We start from the raw sequence: 21,877 nt of genomic DNA on the forward strand, positions 1-21,877 counted from the left end.
GACCAGTCGGCGTGCGGGGACGAGCGGCGGGCCCTGGGCACGCGCGCAGGCGCCCTAGACAGACAGACGGGGGTGGGGGGAGAGCGCGGGGAGCCGCCAGCTCCGCCAGAAGCTGGCGCGGAGCGTGGCGCTCTAAGGCAAGTGTGTTCCGGCCCAAGTTTCGTCACTTATTTTGCTTTCCTTCTTTGTAAAGTGATACTGATCGTAATAAAAGTACTGAACTCAGAGTTGTTGGGAAGCAGAGTGACTACTTCACGATTAAAAGCTATCCTTTTTGTTCCGCAAGGATTTCACCTACCCACGCGCTCCTGCCGTCATACCCGGCGACTTCAGGGTTTCGTCAGAACCAGGTGCTGTGGTTCAGCAGGTGGCTCACTGCACGGCGCCGGAAGGCGCCGTTCCCACAGACGAATGGGTGACCGGTGTCCCCCTTCGAGTCGTACAGAGCGGCCACGCGTCCCAGGTGAGCGTCTCACTGGGTCTTTGACCACCTCGTCGCCAGGGACAGTGCTTTCTCGTCAGTCGGCCGCGCGTTCCCTCGGTCACACCCCTATTGCTGAGGCCGAACGCGCCCGCCCCCTCGGGGTCCCCGGGTTCTGGCTGTTGGATGACCCCCACCCGAAACAGGCCTTCGTGCTCCCGAGTACCCAGCCCGCCGGGTTGACTACTGGCCCCCTTGGTTTCATGCCCATCCTGTCCAATCCAAGTTCCACGGCCTAGCTACCTTTACATTGTAAGTCCCCTTTAAAAACGTCCTCTGAGTAGCTTTCATGAGCAGAAAAGATTACTTTGAGGTTAATTTGATTTTTAAAACTAATATTCAGTTTAGTAAAATTAGAAATCCCCAAATCGAGTTTTCTTAATTTCAACTGACAAAAATTTTACAATTCCATTCATAAATGTAGTCAATTTTAACAATCACATATTTGGTCCCATTAATAAACTTGGTTAATTAAATTCCTTTTCAAGATTTGAAATTGCATTTATAAATTTAATAATTCACATTCCTTTTTTAAGTATCACAATTTTCTAACAAAGCCTTTTGAGTCCTTATGTAATTCTTATAAATTAAATAAATCTGTCGTCATGAGTTCTTTTAAATGTGTCAATATAAATTTAATAAGCCTTTAACTTAAAATCACAAGTCAAATTTATTACTCAAATACACATTTGTAATCAGTACAAGAATCTGTTAGAAAATTCCCCAAATTATCTTAAATATTGTAAGAATTTAAAGCATCACATTTTTGCATAAATTACTTAATGCAAAAATATTAGCCCTGTGACTTCAAAACATTTTTAGACTTGATTCTAAATTGTAGTTGAGTTTAGAAGATGCTTATTAGCCTGGCCAGTGTGGTTCAGTGATTGAGCATGAACCCATGAACCAGGAGGTCATAGTTCGATTCCCGTCAGGGTACATGCCTGGGTGGTGGGTTCTATCCCCAGTAGGGGGCGTGCAGGAGGCAGCCGATCAATGATTCTCTCTCATCATTGATGTGTCTCTCTCTCCCTCTCCCTTCCTATCTCTGAAGTCAATAAAAACATTAAAAAAAAAATGCTTATTGCCCTAAAGAATTGTCATCCCGATTTGGGAGTAATATACTCAAGCAATTTGGGTATTTATTCCCTTGTTACTGTGCTGGCCTGTGGATTCTTGCCCGTGGTAGTGACTGAACAGTGACCCGCTCCCCTCCCCATCATCACAGCTGTAGGGCTAAGCAGTGTGTTGTTTTTGTGAGGCTTGGGCTAGCTCTCATCCTCTGTACAACAAGGAAGTGGCTGGCTCTCAGGGAAGAGAGAGAGAGGGTCAAACTACTGCCAAGTAAGTGCTCAGCAAGATGAACAAGGTGCTCCACAGAGATAACCAGTTCCTGTCCCAGGCTGATACCCCATCTTCTGGGCAGCACATTGTCTGGTTGCAGTTCATCACCATGGAGCTCTATATGTCAGCGTGATCAGGAATGCCAGTCATTTTGCCTCGTCATTCCTAACGTTCACTCTCTTTGAAAGGAGCTCTAGGTGGCAGATGAGAATTTTTAAAAAGCTTTCCTGGGTCAACAGAAACGAGCCTATGATTCACACATTGTGATGGTCATGCCCACTGCCCTGTTGCATGAACTTGGAGCCTGTAGGTGAACCAGAGATTGCTGGGCTGGTCTGCCATGGGGCCCAGGACACCAGAGAGCATAAACATCTCAGAAGACCCCAAATCACATGTAGATTACTGAATCCGTTTGTTTGCTCAATAAGTATTCATGGACCTTAACCAGTCCAGGCCAGTGCTGGGACCCAACATAATGAAGCTTTATTCTCTGGCTTCCTGGACAGCTCAGGTTGGTAGGGAGATGGACTCTGCAACTTACAAGAGGTGACCAGTTCTAGGAAGGGGGAAGAAGCTTAGTGTTGTAGAACCCCAAACCACAAAGAGGGGTAGGAGGATTAAGGAAAATGCCCTCGGTAGTGATTTCTAAGCTTATCTAGAAGGATGGGAGCAGTCAGTCAGTTGGTGTAGGGAAGAGCACTCTAGGCTGAGAAAAGAGCACAGGCACTGTCATGATGCTAAGAGAAAGCAAATCAGTCTAGAACTGTAAGCGCTTTAGTGTTCTTTTAGCACAGTATGAAAGAGAAAGTGGACTCTGACACTAGTGAGGGCAGAGAAGTGTGCAGGGGCAGGTCAGGCAGGACCTCTCAGGAGTTTGGCCTGGATGGAGACAGCAGGGTAGAATACTTCTAGCACTGAATGTGGTCTTTGATATAATATAGATTAATCTTCACTTCCAGTATAAGAATAACCTCCACTTATAACAACTGTTTAAGGAGCACCAAACCGGTGCCAGGCTGTGACAAATGTTGAATCGCTCAGTTTCTAATGGAGATGAGTAAGGCCAAGCAAACAGAGACAGGGGACAACCTGTCAAGTCTGGAAGAAAATGGAAAATCCCAGAAACCAAGAGATTCATAATTGAGTGTAGGGAACAGGGGCATCAGTTAGGTCCCTGTGGTAGGTGGAATTCTGAGATGGTCCCAAAGACTCCCACTCCACGGTGTACATGCCTGCATTATCTCTTCCCCTGGAGTGTGGGCAGCACTTGTGAACATGATGGGATTTCACTCCTGTGATTAGGTGATGTTATAAGGCAAAGATGAAGGGGTCCTGCAGATGTAATCAGGGTCCCATCAGTTGACTCTGAGGTCAAAAGGGAGCTTGACCTGCATAGACAATCTAGTGAGTCCTTTAAAAGAAGTTGTGAGACTTCTCCTTAAAGAAGTGAACTTCCATGCTGGGGAAAAGGCCAGATGACAGGGTATAGCAGGCAGCCTCTAGGAGTGGAGAGCCTCAGTCCTACACCAAAAGAAACTGAATTTGGCCAACAATAGGCTTGGAAGAGGGGATGAAGTCTCAGTCAAGATCACAGCCTTGCCTGACAACTTGACTTTAGCCTGGTGAGACCCTGAGTAAAGGACCTGGCTACCCCACACTTGGATACCTGCACTGCAAAAACAGGTAATTAAATTTGTGGTATTTTGTTACACAGCAAGTGACTGAAAATCTCATCCCCCCAAAGCTCAAAGATTTATTGGCTCACATAACAAGTTTTTGTTCTTCTGCATCTCCTATCTCCATCTCTCAGCTGCCCACTTCTTCATGTTGACTGAATTACAACCCTACATAGGCTTTGGGGGTCATAACATGACTCTTGACAGCTCCCCATCTCACCATATGTTCTACACCTGACTGCGAATACCTCAAATTCTTTGTCTCAGCATTTCCAAGAAATATGTTGACGTCTTAATGGCTGACTCTGTCACCTGCCTAGGCCTGAAGTCACCATGTGCCACTTGGTTAGGGCCGAGTCTTATGCTCCACCATTGAGCCAGGGGTGGAGCGCTGTCCAAAACCCTGGGACTGAGGGGAAAAGAGGTGTAAGATTTTAATGACTGCCCTTGGATTTACAACACACATCTTTAATTAACCAGTTTGCCTTCAAATAACATCCTGCTTCAGGTGGAATAAGTCTAAAGACCTTACAACAGTAGATTCCCACTTCCTTCTATTCATGCTATTGTCATACTTCTATTTTCTTCAAAAATCCCCTCTCCCCCATTGCCCACCCTGCCCCACACTTACAACCACTTTACTATGTTTTGTGGCTATAGTTTGCATTTTCTAGAATTTTAAATGGATGGAATCATACAGTATGTAGTCTTTTTGGTATGGCTTTCAGTCGGCAAAATTATTTTAAGACTAATCCATGTTGTTGCATGTATCAAGTTTATTTCTTTTTATTGCTCAACATTTCATCATATGATTATACAATTCATTTATCCATATGCTATAAACACATAATTCATTGCTAATATTTTTGCTTTAGCAAAGGATTAGCAAAGGATGATCCATTCGCAAGCCAAAACCAGCCCAATACTTTATTTTGCATGGCCTTTTACAATTTTAAATGATTGGCGGGGAAAAAAAAATCAAAATTACTGGCACATAAAATATGAAATTTAAATCTCAGCCCATAAAGTTTTATTGAGACACAACCATGCTCATTTGCCTATTGTCTAATACTGCTTTCATCATGACCCGTAAAACCTAAAATACTTATTTGCTCCTATACAGTTTGTTGACCTCCTACTTTGGACTTGTTAAAGGTGATTAACAATTATTTCGTTTACTCCACTTCCAGTATTAATTCTGTTGTGTAGATCTAAATATCTGGTATCATATTCCTTTGCCTGGAGAACTTCCTTAGTATTTCTTGTAGGTCTTCTGGCAATGTTATTTCCTCAGTTTTTGTCTAAAAAAGGCTTTCTTTCTCCTTTATTTTGTAAGATACTTTCGCTGGGTATAGGATTCTGGGTTGACAGGTTTCTTTGTTCTTTCAGCACTGAAGTCATTCCATTGTCTTCTCATTTGAATGGTTCCTGGTTAATTCTGCTTCCTCTGCAGTTGTCACTTTATTCCCTGAGCTGCCTGTTAAGACTTTGTTTTAGCATTTTGAACGTGCTATGCCTTATGTGTGTAAATTTATTCTGCTTGGTGTTGAGTTTCTTGGATCTATGGCATGGTATCTGTCAATTTTGGAAAATTCCCAACCTTTATTTCTTCAAATATTTCTTTGTGTGTGTGATTTCATTTGGCCCCTTGTGCTCCAGCAATCCACAAGCACATGCCTTGGACCTTGGCCGGGTGGCTCAGTTGGTTGGAGCATTGTCCTGTACACCAAAAGGTTGCAGGTTTGATCCCCACTTGGGGCGCGTAGGGGAGGCAACTGATCAGTTTCTCACAATGATGTTTCTCTCTCTAAAGAGCAACAGAAACATATCCTCGGGTGAGGATTTAAAATAAAAGCATGCCTTGGGCAGCTGCTGCAACTTCAGCATGGGACCCAAAAGGAGCCACCACATGGAACAAACCCAAATCCAATCACCATAGTTGCCCAGCCAATCTTTAATCTGAAGTAGAGCCGTTTGGATGGGCCCAGTTAAGATAAGATGAACCTGGGCCAGTTGACCTACAGATCTGTATGAGGATAAATTTTTTTGTTCAGGACTGAGTCAGGAGACATGGGTTCTAATCTCAGGTGCTGGCCCTGGCAGGCTGAACTGGCTAAGGGTGGGTCTCTTCCTGGCCAGCTCCAGCAGCCCCTCCTCTGGGAACGCTTCTGTGACCATTTTCCCTTTGCCTAAGAGCTCAGGACTCCTTTCTTCCTACTGTTTTTCTGTGACATCTATCTTAACCTCAACCCCCAGAGGCAACTACAGTTAATACTGTTTTCTTACAATCTTTTTTTCTAGAAGCAGCCTTTTCAAGTGCCTGGGGATTATTTCACTTTCTACCATGAAAGGCCCTGAGGTTACGTCCTACCTCCCTAGGGGCATTCTAACACTAGCCCTAAAGCCCATCTGTATCCAAGCCTGGTGTTTGGGGGCCACAGTGACTTCAATACCCACTTACCTTCAGGATGAATTCTGTCTTCCTTTCTGCCACCTAGGAATTTCCATTTCTTTCCTTGAAATTGGCTAAAGTAAATTATCATTTTAGTCAGCATCCTCATGTATTTGGTGCAGTAGTTAGCTGTCTACCATTCTGACTGGGCAACCTGATTTTTTTCCCTGGAGAACTTAATTTTTTTACAGTTGAAATGATTCCAAATGCAGTTTCATTTCCTGCTTTTGTATTTGAAGAGAACACATTTCCCCATGGGCTTGCACCTCATCTCTCTCAATCTCCAGTGATTAGCACAGGGCTAGGCTCATGGACACCAACAAATGTTTGCTGAAGGGCATGTTACATAAACAAATGAACTCTAGTCAGAAAGGTGGGTGCATAAGGAACCCTGGGTTCAGAGGACGAAGCTGAGTGGGTGAAGGGGAACAGAACGAGGTCCACATCAGATGTGGAGAGCTGTGGCCATTTGGACTTCTTCACAGAACTACTCAATACACAGAAGCAAGGTGCCGTCTTTCGAGATAAGTCTACAAATATTTGACTCTGACCCCCAAGGTGGGATCAGGAAACCACTTACCGGCTGCTGTTGCTTTTTCTTTTTAGAGGAGCCAAGAAAACGCTGCCAAAGCAGGTGATGCAAGAATGAAGCAGACTCAGAAATACCCAATCCCTTTAGGAACTTCTCCAATAAACAGACTGGCCATCCCATAAACTCCCATCTGGAGGTACCTGGTGGGAGAGCTGCTTACATTAAGGCCAGTAAGAATCCCTGGTATGACCAGAGAGAGGCAAATCCAGATAGTAATTTGCTACAGTGCAAAAATATTTGGCTTTTAGTAGAGAAATGAAAAACTCAGAGACAGAGTAATAAAATCTTAAGAGATAAATCTTGAAGGGTGGGAACAAGGCAATGCAAATTAGAAACTTGACCTGCATCTGTTGAAAACCTGTCATATTTAATGCATGCACTTCCCTCCTAGAGTAGGATACTTTATGTCCATCTATGTAAAATTGTTAAAATAAATGCCACAAGTGTACAGCATTCCTATAGATGTGGCATCTTTTTCTGCACATTATCGGGTGAGGATCACTGTTTAGCCTTCAGTCACTTATAATTTCACCAAGGACTCATTAAACAAACATTTTCTTATCATGTTAATTCAGTCTGGGGCTTGTGGCTTATAATTACAGTTGTAAGCCTAAGGACAAGTTTCTACCGATCTTGAGATGCTCTTTATGCAACAGTACATCTATTAACTTACTGTGTAGTGGGGAGGGGTAAGGTGGAAGTGGGAATAGATGATGAAATTACCATTTATTGAGCATCTATTATGAGTCTGGTGTGGTGCTAAGCATTGTCCTTGTGCTACTCCATTCAGTCCTCTTCAGTCCTGAGGGATACTGGCCCACTTAAAAAAAAAAAAGGTTTTTATAATGATGCACAGATTAGTAAGATATACAAGGTAATCAGTGAGTTTATATGCAGGTGGGGAGACAATAAATAAATCAACAAAATAATACCATAAAAGTTCAGGTGTTTCCCAGTGGTTAGAACGCAGGTCCATGCACCAACCAAAGGGTCTTGGGCACATACCTAGGTTGCAGGTTAAAACCCAGACCCATGTAGAGCCTTGTGTGGGAGGCAAACAATTAATGTCTCCCTCTCACATCCATGCCCCCACCTCCTTCACTCTCTAAAAAGCAATGGAAAAAAATATCCTCGGGTGAGGTTTAAAAAAAAAAGTTAGGTGTTAAGAAAAAAGGGCAATAGGATAGTGGTAGTGAAGGCAGTGGGGGAAGCAGGGAGACATTTATTATTTTTAAATATATCTTTATTGACTTCAGAGAGAAGGGAGAGTAAGAGAGAGTTGAAACACCAATGATGAGAGTCATTGATCAGCTGCCTCATGCACGCCCCCAGCTGGGGATGTAGCCCACAACCCGGGCATGTGCCCTGACCGGGAATTGAACCGTGATCTCCTGGATCCTAGGTTGATGCTCAACTGCTGAGCCACGGCCAGCTGGGCAAGGAGACACTTTAGATAGGGTGGAGCATCAGCTGACATCAAGGCTTTCAGACTCATTTTGAGGAAGGAAGTGGAGACTTTACTTCAAAGCCTTTTGGCTAATTTTTTCCTCAAGAAGGAAAAGGCTCTAGGAAGACAGCCTCTCTAGCATGCATGTCACCAACAAACAGTCGGAGTCCTTAAAGCTGAGGCACAAGGGAGGAGGAATTACCAGGAGGGAGGCAGGCAAAAACTAATGATTAAACTACTCAAACCCTATTCTAATCTTAGGAGAGAATCTGCTGGTGGGAATCTTTAGGAAGTGATGACAAAACTAGATTTTTCAAGAGATGCTCAGTCAGTTTTAATTATAACCATACTTGACAACAGGTGAAACAAAAAAAATTTAAAGACTAAAAGGAAATTAACATTCCCAAATATGTCAACCTATCTCCAATTTTCTCTACTACTTTAGGGCTATAATAATTAGCCACACCTTGAAAATCTAATTTTACAAAATATATTCCTGTTTCTATCAGGTCCGCTCTAACAATTTAATCTCCCTATGTTTCTCATGTACAAAATGGGAATAAATGTTAAGAGATTAAAGTTCATGTTAGGCATTTCAGATACAAGATATTACAAAGTGGTTCCTTTTACTTTTCAACTCCCAATATTTATAACATGTAAATGCCATAAGATAGTATGCAGTGAAGATTTAAAGGAAACTAAGGCCTGGCTGGGCGTGGCTCAGTGGTTGAGCATCAACCTAGGATCCAGGCGATCAGGGTTTGATTCCTGGTCAGGGCACATGCTCAGGTGGCAGGCTCGATCCCCAGTGGGGGGCGTGCAGGAGGCAGCCGATCAATGACTCTCTGATCATTGGTGTTTCTATCTCTCTCTCCCTCTCCTTTCCTCTCTCTGAAATCAATAAAGATATTTTAAAAATTAAAAATAAAGGAAACTAAGAATTTAGGATAACAGCATTTCCTGAATCTAATTTTTTTTAAGAAAAATATATTTTTAATTGATTTCAGAGAGAGGAAGGGAGAGGCAGAGAACAACAGAAACATCAATGATGAGAGAGAATCATCAGTCAGCTGCCTCCTGCACGCCCTCCACTGGGGATTGAGCCCACAGGCTGGGCATGTGACTTGACTGGGAATCGAACAGTGACCTCCATGTTCATGGGTCCACACTCAACCACTGAGTCACACTGGCTGGGCCTGAATCTAATTTTTAAAAACTGTAATTAAATGAGAAGGAATAAGACAATTCAAGTATATATTTTCGTAGAATTTACTCATTTGGCATTGATAAGCAAGTAAACTCAGTTTCACCTCTTTTACTAGCCCTCTTGATAGTTTCAATATAAGCTGCCAAGTATGTTCCCATAAGCTCACCAGCACCCTCTCATTCCAGGCACTGAGACTTTGCCAAGTTGCCTCCAGGGCTGGGGGTATCTCCAAGGCTGACCTTCCACAGGGCTTACTGCATTCATTGAACACTGGTCTTTTCTGCTATGAACAAGAGGTCTCCATGGACATCCCTCTTCATTTAAGAATCAAACTTTCTAAAATCAATGCCTTAGCTGAAAACTCAGAAGACAACTCATCTAGTCTCCCCGATTGCACACACACAGGTCCAGAGGAGATTGTATCGCGGAATTACTAGCAAAGTCAGGACCAAGGACTAATCCTCCATACCAGGGGGCCAAGGAAATTAAGTTTATCAAGGGCCTAACAGGTACCAAACACTTGACATTTACACTGATTCATTCCCAAAGAAGCAATGGCCCCATTTTATAGATGATGAAACCAATTCAGAAGTTAAGTAACTTGCCAAGTAGCCAAGCATGTGACATGGGCAGGAATGAAACCAGTCCTGTTTAAGCAACATCATGCTCTCTTTCACTGTATCTCAATGTCGAAAACTCCCAGACTTCAGTGCTCCTCGACCAATCTTAAGCCATCCCACTTCACATCTCTATCAACTCAATATTAAATTTAAATAAAGGACGTGAGAACTAAGCCATCTATCACACGGTGTCGGTAGAAGCATACTGCTCAGGCTGCAGGGACATTTCATGTTTAAATGTTTTTATTTAAAAAAAAAAAAAAAAAAATTAAAGACCTTCATGGCACAACTTCTTCCCAGCACAGTTATGTTTTAGTTATACCAATTACAATACAATTACAACCAATAAATCAAGGGGAGAGGGGGCACTTCTGACTTCAAACTTAAAAAAAGGGGGGGGGGGGGGGAGGAAGCCCACTTCAAACAAAGTTAAAAAATACTAAAAAAACCTTTCAGAGTAACTGCCAATATAACTGTCTTATATTGGCATTCCATTTCCTGCTATCTGATCAAGGCAGACACAGGGAGTGCTGAGAAATAAAGTGTCCCAATATAAGGTATACAGATGAGGTAATTTACAATAAAGAAATTATTACTCTGTAAATCATTCCCCCCACCCACCTAATTGGGTCGTCTTTTCATGCTTTTGCAGTGACTCCTTAAATAGCATTTTAAAAACGTCTATTTATTTTAAAAGGCTCTTGGGTGGCATTTCAGAGTCCTCTGCATTCACCTTCAGTTTCTCGCAAGGTCTGATGCATGGTAGGAGGTTCAGCTGTCTGCAGCTCCCCACATCAGCCTCTGCTACACCTAGATTCTCTGAGCTACAAGGGTAGGATGTGAAATCTTGATTTACAACCCTCCTCCCCATCTAAAAAGAAAGAATTTATTAGTCATAAGTGTCCTGTTCAAATCACAATCCAGTGCAAATGTAATCACAAATTGCATCTCTGGCACATCCGGTGCTTTTAGCTTCTGCACAAATTCAAAATGGTAACCCCCACAGCATTCTAGGGCATAAAAGGGTCAAGAACAATAAATACCCACTGTTAAGTGGCCACAAGAAAGAAAACCACTCTGCCACACAGAATGTTTTCTCTATGGTTGAGAAGCATTATAAAAGGAGGCTTTAGCTTTCTCTAAAGCTCACCATTATACTTACTAAAGCCATCACCTTGATAAGGTTTCTAGAGCCAAGATGGGTTACAAAGTTAGATAAGTTCATTAAATTAAACTCCTCAAATTATTACATTTATCTAAGGCGCCCAGATGAGAAAGGCTTATGACTCTATAAAGGTAGGAGAATAAGAAGCTAAGACTTCAGGCCTTAAAATATGTTGGAAGAATTTTTCCTAGTCCCCACAAGCAGCTACTGTAATGAAATAACAGGAGACAATACAGAGCTGATGGTTTTGCTATTGTGCTTAAAAAACTAGGCTTCCTCAGTGAAGCACCTGATAAACTTAGGTGGTTGGATTACAGTGGAAAATCCACTTTACACACAAACACACAAAAACTGGCGATTTTTCCATCCCCAATCCCTGCACTGCTGAGACACAAAATGAGTTTTATGGCAAAGGATCCTTAATCCCCAGAGACGCTTTGGCTTGTGGTGCTTTTTTAAGGCCTCTCTGCCCTGCCCAGTACCATGGATCCAATGAGGGGTGTAAAAAAATGAAGGCCTTAAGAAGCCTCCATGGTACAGGGCTGCAGGCCCCTCAGATGTGAACGTGAGACACCCACCCAGCAAGACCTTTACACAGGGAACTTAAATCTAACCTTGATAAATAAAACCAAACGTTTATTTACACCAAAGAATTCCAACACTGGATCTTTCACATATGAAGGACAAAGTATTATATATATACACACAGCAAGGGGTGGCAGGGCTGTAACAAGAGAGGTTATAGTTTTCCCACAATTACAGGTCTACCATTTCAGTTTCACTGGAGACAGTGGCTCTGCTCCTACCTCTCAGTTACATTTACAAGAGTGAGGGGCAGGTCTTCTCACTGTATGGCATGTGAGGAAACGGGACGGTAGGAGGAAAAGAAGGTAGAAAGCTTAAAATCAAACAGTGTGGCCACATCTTCCGTTAGCTCTTGAAGCGTTGCTAGCATGAAACCTATATTGACAATGTTTTTTTCTTTTGTAAAAAGCAATAAATTATACCCAGTAACTAACTGAATTCAAAATGGCCAAGTCAAAGACAATTGAAAAAGATTTTGCCTTCCCCCTCCTACCAGCTATAGAGTATGTTAGGAGATGAAAGGGGAGAGGACCAAGGTAAGGAGTCTGGAAGGAAAGATTATTGAAGTTTTAAACTAAACTGAAACCAAACTTTTAAAGTGAGTTGGATTTAGGGTCAGGACAATATGACATGATTCAGACTGAACAGAAGTTTTCAGGACCTGTCAGCACTTTGGATAGATTTTTCAGCATCTCAATGTAACTATTAAGACATAGTCCCACTAGATTCACCAAGATAACCCCACTGAAGCACTTCTGGAGTAAAGTGATATAACTGACTAGCAGGACACTGCTTTTATAGGTTGAGTCCTCCCTCCTTCCCTCCCACCTTTCTTGAAAAAGCTACATTTTTGTAATCTCTGGAAAAGAGCATGAGCTACAAACCGCCCCCCACCACAAGTATGGGACGGTGGGTGAGCAATGGCGGGCATGGGAAGAAACTCCACCCAGATGCGGCAGCAGGAATTGAGGCTGGTTTATCTTTGTTCTTTAGTAATGAGGAACTGAATTTGGAAGGGGAGAAAAAAAATCTGTCCGTGAAATATTCCACTTGCAGGTAATTTTTCAGGGAATCCCCTGAGTTATGAAAAGTTCGAGTTAAAAAAAAGAAGAAGAAAAAAAGAAAATCAGCCTATTATAATTTTTTTTCTTTTTATGACTGAACTACTATAAATCCACAAGCAACGGTTCAGACACGGTGCTTCTTAAGTATTTCACCCCTCCCACCAGGCGCAAGCTGCATCAAGGAGAGTGGACTCCCCCACCTCTGCTCAGGCATCAGAAGACAGAAGGGGCCATTACTGCTGAGCCCCAGTGGCAGCCGGAACAGGCATCCCGAGGGGGTTGGCAGCAGCAATCACTGGTGAGCCTGCCAGAGGGCCGAGGGGTGAAGGGGTTGGCACTGAAGAAATCCCTGAAAGAAAAGAGCTGACAGTGAGCCAGAGACACTAACCATGAAAATCTTAGTTACCGTTTTTCCATAGCCCCTTACCTCAAAAGTGACACAACAGTGATTCTTTTTACTGAAGGTATCTCCTTAGCCAGATTTTTACACATTAATTACAAATTAAATCCCCAAATTATAATGGCAAGTTCTAAATAATTTAGGAGGTAAGTAAAGAAATCCATGCTTGGAGAGTTTAAGCAGTTTGACCAAAGATAAACCGCTAGTCAAATTGGCAACTATGCTTAGATTCCAACCCAGGCCTACTACCTAGGATGGCACTGTGCAAGCAAATTCTCTGCTCTGTAATCTGTGCTAACGGGGTGGTCACTAGCCATATGTAGCTACTGAACACTTGAAATGTGGCTAGTGCAACTAAGAAACTGATTTTTAACATTGATTAAATTTTGATTAAATAGCTACAAGTGGCTAGTCACTACTATATTGAACAGCATAAAGCTAGAGTCAAAACTCATGTGCTTACATCACACTGCCAGCTAAAATTTCATAATTACTTAAATTCATTTTTAGTGGGGAAAGGAGCACTTCCCATCTCTCAGCTGAAACAGTATTTGAAAATTTATTTCCATTTGGTTTCTTCCACCAATCTAATGACCAGAATTTTCTGTTAGTTGCCCTCAATCAGCCAGTTATTTCAATTTTCAAAATGTTGTATTTTTTGAATAGGCAATATATTTACAGGACTCAAAATACAAAAGGTTCAAAAGAGTACACAGTGAATAAATCTCCCTATCCCTGTTGCTGGTCAACTTATGGCACCATTTCTGGAGTGTATCCTTCTAGAAATATTTTATACCTATACATGAATACAATTTTATAACAAATATAGGAAATGTGATTATATACTTTTGCCCACTCCTGGTCTTGGACATGGTTCTACAGCTTGCGAATTTCTTTTCACATTATCCTGGAGTTGGAGTTAGAAAAGAACACAAAATACTCATTCTTTTTTCTGGCCCTATAGCATTCCACTGAGTGGATGTCCCATAATTCATTTAACCAGTTCTCTACTGAGAGCTGTTTTCAATGTCTTGCTATTACAAATAAGGCTACAACAAATAACCATGGATATACATTATTTTGCACATAGGCAAGATACCCAGGGGGTAAATTCTAGAAGGCAGATAGTAACAGGGTGTCTTTGAGGGTGTCTGAGTAAATGCCCTCACTACCACAAGTATACCCATGTGGATGCTGCCTACGTGTGTAATTCTTACAATATGGGCCTATAATTTCTTTTGAATCATTGTGTACCCCGTACAAAAATTTGCTCTAAATCACAGTAACTCAATAATAATGAAAAATAATTTCATATAAATATTTACAATTTACTAGGTACATTGTAGTTGCTCTGGGGAAAAAAATCAAAGAACCATCCTTTTATGCATATATGCCCCATGTACAAGCCCCACTTCTACTCTCCCCAATTTCTTAATCTTGTTTCTGAGGACCATGTCAACTACTGTCACTCTGAACTGTGAGATAAAAGGATCACTTTTTATTCTTCATGGCTTGTTGGGACATTCATGTCCCTCTGTGAGAAATTTTGAGGTTTCTGGCCTAGAAGAGCCCGTTGATAGCCTACTCAGGGTAGTGTCACTGAAGTATATCAGATGTCAAAAACATACTGAAGCCTAGTGGAAAGAGCTGCACAGGTTAGTATATCAATAAGGTAATCATTACAGAGAAGAGGCGGCCCACAAGAAATCAGGTCACAAATAGGACCATATCAGGCCACAAACACACAAACAGGGAATAATTAATTTCTTTTTAAAAAAAAGAAATTCACCAATGAACTGACCTGACATCATATTGGCGCTGCTAACAGGCGTACTGCCTCCTGGCATGTTAGATGAGCCCATTCGAGCCTGATCCTTCACAACAGTGTCTAGAAAAAGACAAAAATGTTAGCTTCTGTTATGCTTAACAATTAAACTAATGGTATTAAAGCAGTCACCCTCATTCTTTGAATTTTATTTATATTCCATATTATTCTCAGAACTTAAGGTGGCAACTGCCTTATCTTCACCTTGAAATTAGATGAGTAATAGAAAATAGAATTATTTTTCCTGTCGAACTAGTAAAGGCAACCTCTTCAACTAAATGGTAGAAAGATGAGGTAATTACACACGGTAGAACTAATTTAAAACAAAACTGATCCCGTTAGGGTTTAATGAGGCAATATAATCTAACCTGGACTTGAGAGTGATATATTATCAAAGTGAACTGATCTTATTGCAGTCACAACTCAACTGGTTAAGCAAGGTGCCAAGTAGGCCAAAGCTAGAGGTTGTGAAAATTAGTGCTATCACCAGACTTCAGGTCAGCCTGCTTCAGGTACAGGGGACTGGGCAACAGTATAATTGATGCACTACAAAACCACCCCAACACTCCAAGGGACAATCCAATGTTGAAGCTAACATCACAGTGGGGATGGGGTGGGTCTAAGTGACATTTTCACCCAGGACAGCACAGTTTTTACTATACTCACAAACCTAAGTCAAGGTGTTCATACAGTTAAGATTTTCAAGCTTCCTTGGCTCTCTCCAATAAACGATAACCAGAAACAGGACAGATATAGGGCTACTCACTAGAATCCAACCATTCCAGACTAGCTAGCCACTGAGAACTGCCACCCACACAGTAAGGAAAGCAGTTTACTTAGGAGCAATCATATATTAGGTACTCTGTTAGTTGGAATCCTTCCAACAATTCTGTAAGACAGTTGCCATCACTGTCCCCACTTGAAACTGAGGCTCACTGTGGGTAAAATAACTTCACCACAAGCTAAGCAGAGCTAGGATTCCAACTCTCTTCTGATGGGACTGTGGGTCTAGAGCTTTCTTCTCAGGATATATTCTCCCTCGCCTTGTACAGCCTGCTGAGCAGGCCTGCACAGGCTCTGCGGACTGGACAGTTGGACTCACAGAAATAGGGGTGTTCCATGGCTTCTCTTGCAGTGAGCCGTGACTGGTGGTCATATCGCAGCAGCTTGTCCAGGAAATCCAAGGCCTCAGGGCTGACAAGGTGCTGGTTTTCACTGTGGACAAAGCGTTCCCATCGCTTACGGGAGTGTCTGCAGAGCCAAAGGGGTAATGAGAAATGAACCAAGGAGCAGAGAAGCCCAACATTTCACTTCTAAATTTTCCTTAGTGGCTAGGAGCCCAGCCACTTGCAAAAAGAAATCAAAACTCAAGAGAGCAGTTTTATAGCACTCTGTCACTGGGGAGACAACCAAGTTAATTGGAGAGACTGAAAAAAGCAGTGTTGCACAAAAGAAAAATCTGGGTCCTCGCAATTTTAAAAAACATAATTCAGGCTACTTTACAGCACTCAATACTTCTGCACAGCAAGAAGGGTCAGGAGGCTGGGCTAACCAGGCCTCTTTCTGATCTCCTCACACATTCCTGACAACTCTGCCACTTGGCCAGCAAAGCCTTTGCATCAGGAAAGTCCACCTCCTGGTAAGTGGTGAAAGAATTAGTATTGTATCTAGCCACATCAGCCTTGAAGCACACATTTTCTATTACTATTTCTTTCTCTGAGAGGGTTTTGTCATTTGGAAAAGCAAGCTAAATCAAGAGATTCTGATATTTGACTCAACTGTAATCCTTCTACTAGAATATACATTTCATTCATTTTACAGGAATCCTCTGACTATAATCTCTACACGCAGACTCAGTGAATCTGGGAAAATGGCCCTTCAATCCAGTGCTTTCATCACAGGACTGCCAAAAGCAGCATCCTGTAGCACTGGACCACTGATGTTCAGCAGTGTTGGCAAAGAGAATGTAACTATTTTTTAAAATAGCTTTTAAAAAAATATATTTTTATTGACTTTTAGAGAGAGAGGAAGGGAGAAGGATAGAGAGAGAAAAACACCAATGTAAGAGCAAAACATCAATAAGCTGCCTTCTGCAAGCTCCCCACTGGGAATCAACCTGCAACCTTTCAGTGCACTGGATGATGCCAAACCAACTGAGCCACACCAGCCAGGGCTGCAACTATTTTTTGAGGATCCAAAGTATCAATTTACAAAGTGTGCCTTTGATTAAGGCACAGATGCATAGATTTTGTTTAATGACTCACCTGCCCAAGATATCATTGAAACGTGGATCTAATTCAATGTTGTATTTGTCAATATAGTCATATAAATCTTCTGTCCCCAGAACCTTGGCTATCCTCACCAACTAGGATTGAAGAAAGAAAAAAACCCACATAACAAGCAACGTTACACAACTGAATCAATTAACCATGACTAGATTAACAGAAAGGGATCATCATGGCTACAGGTATGAATACTGACAATTTACTTCCTATTTCTGTGCACGGTAGAAACAGGTTTCCACACAAAATTCTCTAAATCAGTACTTAATGTGATGGTGTCAGAAAATACAAACAATTATAACCTGGTTCCTTCCCCTTAAAATGTCTCCCTGATGAAGTCTTATGTCCCCCTCGCCCCCGTCCACAACCCAGCAAAACGTGTGACTTCTTTTGGGAAGCTCCCCTTGTACACTCACACCACTTACTCCCACAACTGCCTTTTGTACCTTGTCTACGTTTCTACTCTGACATTTATAACTGTAACTTATTTCCTTATATGTCTGATTTCCCCTACTCGATAGACTATGAACTATATATGCCTGATGAAGAGTTGACTTTAACTGATCCTCAAGGGGAAGTGGAGCTAGTATAAAAAAACATCCTCTATATTTCTACTAACATATGTCAACTCAATCCATATAAAGAGACAAAAGGATCATAGAAATACCATATATAAACCACTATGTTGAAGAAAACATTCCCAACTTTAGCGAAAACTCGCATTAGAAGATTCTAAGGTAATGTTCTACTTTACACGTATAATTTACAATAAAACAAGCAACACAAATAAAAAGACTAAGGGAAAAAACTCAGTGATTTCAAAAGGCTAACCTGGTAGCTCCCAAAACACCAATATGAGGATCAATGTTGGGTTAGCTGAATAAGCCATGAACTGAAATTTATTCTAGGGTCTCATGCCAAGAGATTCTGAATTAATAGGTCTCTGGGCATCTATATTTTAGCAAAACCCACTGCAGTTTCTACTAAGTAGCCAGGTCTGAACATCACTAGGTTAGACTAGTAAGTTCCCTAATGGAAACAACATTTATCACCTGATCATAATTGTCATGTCCGTGAAAAAATGGCTCTTTCCGGAAAATCATACTTGCCAGCATACAGCCCAAGCTCCACATATCCAAACTATAATCGTACATCTGCATTAAAATTAAACAAACAAACACACAACTCAGTTATAAATGAAATGACATTATCTTGTATTTTCCAAATAAAAAACTATTAAAAAAAATCGCTCCACTAAAAATGTCCAAACACCAATAACATCTTCATGTGCTTCTTTCCAGTCTCCTCTATGCAATCCCCCATTTAAAACAATCTGTACATGCTATCCTGAGTCACTTTTCTCATAAGAATAAGAACATCTCAAACTGTGAGTCTACAAAAACCTTTTAACGTGTAGCATTATTTTACTGCAGAAATGCTTCAGAATTTAATCTTTAATATCGCCATAACAGGATAGTGTTTTACTTAATAATATGAATAATTATAAATAATATCATAAAGAATATTTTTGGCCCTGGGCGGGTAGCTCCATTGGTTACAGAGTTGTCCTGCTACAGCAAGGTTGCAGGTTCGATCCCCGATCAGGGCACATATAAGAATCAGTGATGTATAAATAAGTAGAACAAGAAAAATCAATGTTTCTCTCCCCCCCCAATCAATAAATTTAAAAAAAGAATATTTTTATGCATAAAATGTTCAAGCTCAGGGTTACATTCTGAAAATCCCAGAAAAAGAATTTCTAGGATAGATTCTGAACTTTTTAAGGTATCTGATGAGACCTGGGAGGACTGGGGACGAAAGATACTCCCAAGGATTTTGTTTCTGTGAGAAGAGGGCTTTTTTAGTAGGGGAAAAATCTTTATATAGAATACAGTTTATGAAAACCACAACAGAGCATTTTTTTATTTAGTCCTTAGTTTGGTTAAATCTCAGCTCTGGAGTTTATAAGAAAAAGTTACCTTTGGTGTACTTTCTCTTTAGTTAGGATCAAATACAGTTCTATTCATATTCTACTGACATTATGACAATAAAAACATAAGTTATGGTAGATAAACTGAGATGATTCATATCTTACATTCGCATAAAAGGGACAGTCATAGATGTGTACAAATGACCTATTCAAAAACACAAAATGACATTTTTCACAAATTATGTATAAAATAAGCATAGGAGAGAAATTTTTGTGTGTCTGTTAATCCCCACTTGAGGATATTTTTTCCATTGATTTTCAGAGTGGATGGGGGAGGGCTTGATTAGTTGCCCTCTGTATGTCCGGGGATTGAACCTGCAACCCAGGTACGTGCCCTTAACGGGAATCAACCCCTCGCCCTTCAGTTTGCAGGCCGACACTGTGACCACTGAACAACACCAGCCAGGGCTAGGACAGAAATTTTGTTTGCCTTTCTCTTCTCACCTGATAGTCTACAAGTAGCTCAGGACCTTTGAAGTATCGAGAAGCAACTCGGACATTATATTCTTGGCCAGGATGGTAAAACTCAGCTAAACCCCAGTCTATTAGCCGTAGCTGAAAGAAAAAAAAAAAGAGAATAAATCATGAGCAATTTTATTTTTCAAGCTACTCCACACACTGCCTTTAGAGTACTTTTAAAAAATACCAGCCATGTGACTTTAAATTAAAACCCCTTCAGCCCACCCAGTGTGGCTCAGTGGTTGAGCATGGACCCATGAACTAGGTGGTCACAGTTTCGATTCCAGTCAGGAGACATGCCCGGGTTGTGGTCTAGATCCCCAGTAGGTAGTGTGCAGGAGGCAGCCAATAAATGATTCTCTCTCATCATTGATGTTTTTGTCTCTCTCCCTTCCTCTCTCTGAAATCAATAAAAACGATTAAAAACAAACAAACCCCCCTTCAGTGACTACCTATTATATAGGGTGGACAGAAGTAGGTTTACAGTTTTTGTATGGAAAAATATATAATACAAGAATAAATACTAATATAAGAATAAATTCTGTATTTCACATACCCACAATTATAAACCTAACTTTGCCCATGCCTGTATTTAAGATGAAAATCAAACTTCTTGGAAAATCCTGTTTAGCTTGACATACAGGGTTCTCCATGACTTAATTCTTGAGCCAGGGAGACTTGCTGAAAGACAATTTCATTTTGTGCTTCTGCAAATTTCTTAAACTGCTCACCTGAGTAGAATGTCTATACTATTCAACCTAGACTCCTAATGGTGAACATCTCATCTTTTGACATATTTAAGTGCACACCCGTCACAGAAATCTCTTCTAATTATCAAGTAAAACCAACCACTGCCTTTAGCCTCTCCTTGAACCTCAGATATACTTCTTTAATAGAACCCAGAACTCTTTTTAAAAAAATTTTATTGATTGATTTTGAGAGAGGAAGGGGGGAAGAGGGAGGGAGAGAGAGGGAAATGGGGGGAGAGATTTGTTGTTCCACTTATTTATGGCATTTATTGATTGCTTCTTGTATGTGCTCTGATTGGATGCTCTAACCAACTGAGCTACCTGTAAAGGGCAAACTCACAATTCTTTATTATGTATTTGTTTCTTATCTTTCTTTTTCAAAATGGGCTGTAAACTCCTTGAAGGTAGGGACTGTTTTATTCAACTCTGTAATTTTTAAAATTCAACACAACGCCCAGTACACATGAGAAAAATAAAAAATATGTACTGAGTGAATGAAGTGAAAAGCCACACAAAATGGCTCTTACCAAAATGTATCCTGAACATGGAAAAAGTACTAGCAAGGACAAGAGGGAACCTTATTTACCCACTGTGCAAAGCATAAGCATTATTTGAAGTGTGGGTAGTAGGGCCTGACTAATGCCTGATTACTCTGTCAATGTCCCCATAAGTTCACTGTTAACTAGGTACAGTGTCTTCACTGTTCTGGTGAACAAAGGGAACTACAATGAAGGGTATGAAAGAAAGTATAATTTTTTTTTATAGCCTTTCTGTTCAGCCCCTTAATAAAAGTGCTCCAGAGCTATCCCTGAGCTTTGTTTTTAAGCAACAAGTATTTCCCAGATGAGTATTTCTGATCTTATGGCTTCACACACAGCATTATCAGCATCTTCTACCAGCCACCTCTCCCTCTCTGATCACCAAACATCTCAGAGATAAACCTCTGATTATTACCTTTCTCCTACAGCCTCCCCCTTCTTCTCAGTTAAAGGTAAATCCATTCATCCTGTCATTTAGGCCAAAAAAATTTCACTCTGGACTCTTGCTTCCTGTATATTACACATCAAACCTGCCAGCAAACCTTGTTGGCTCACATTCTGACCACTACCACCACTTCCACTGCTACTGCACTGGCCCATGCTACCACCGTCTCGTCTGATTTACTACAGCAGCCCCTTCTCCTGACTAGTCAGGCTGCTTTCACTCTTTCCCTCTATTCTCTACACAGCAACCAGAATGATCCTTTTCAAAGGCTTTATATTTAAAAATTAGTATAAATTCACAGGAACTTGCAGATATTCTGTGTACCCGTCACCCAACTTTGCATTTCCTCTAATGGTAACATCTTACATAACTACAGTATAATATCAAAGCCAGGAAATTGACATTGACACAACCCACAGACAGACCTTACTATTCACCAGTTTCACATGCTGGTGTTCGTGTGTGTGTAGTTCTATGTAATTTTATCATGTGTAGATTCAGATAACTCTGACCATAAGATACAAAACTATTCCATCACCACAAATGTCCCTTGTG

At 41.1% G+C, this 21,877-nt stretch overlaps 1 protein-coding gene across 3 annotated transcripts in view; it reads right to left on the reverse strand.

Annotated features, from left to right (window-relative positions):
• Positions 1 to 4,257: 4,257 nt before the first annotated feature.
• CSNK2A1 (casein kinase 2 alpha 1) overlaps positions 4,258 to 21,877 on the reverse strand; it is a 52,185-nt gene continuing 34,565 nt past the window's right edge. The window contains exons 8-16 of one of the 3 annotated variants that reach the window (XR_013999761.1): positions 19,575 to 19,685; positions 18,193 to 18,294; positions 17,123 to 17,223; positions 15,961 to 16,109; positions 14,835 to 14,921; positions 12,834 to 12,982; positions 7,269 to 7,365; positions 6,534 to 6,685; positions 4,258 to 6,027 (exon numbers count right to left, since the gene is read on the reverse strand). Coding sequence is in view for 2 of the 3 variants with exons in the window: in XM_081150135.1 (XP_081006261.1) it covers positions 12,867 to 12,982; positions 14,835 to 14,921; positions 15,961 to 16,109; positions 17,123 to 17,223; positions 18,193 to 18,294; positions 19,575 to 19,685 (666 nt within the window). In the remaining variant the exon portion in view is untranslated. Of the gene's footprint in view, positions 7,366 to 11,599; positions 12,983 to 14,834; positions 14,922 to 15,960; positions 16,110 to 17,122; positions 17,224 to 18,192; positions 18,295 to 19,574; positions 19,686 to 21,877 lie in introns of those variants that run through there. The other 2 variants (XM_081150135.1, XM_081150134.1) reach the window with 2 other exon arrangements.

Source organism: Miniopterus schreibersii (genome assembly GCF_964146895.1).
Source record: "Miniopterus schreibersii genome assembly, chromosome: 10".
Classification (NCBI taxonomy): domain Eukaryota; kingdom Metazoa; phylum Chordata; class Mammalia; order Chiroptera; family Miniopteridae; genus Miniopterus; species Miniopterus schreibersii.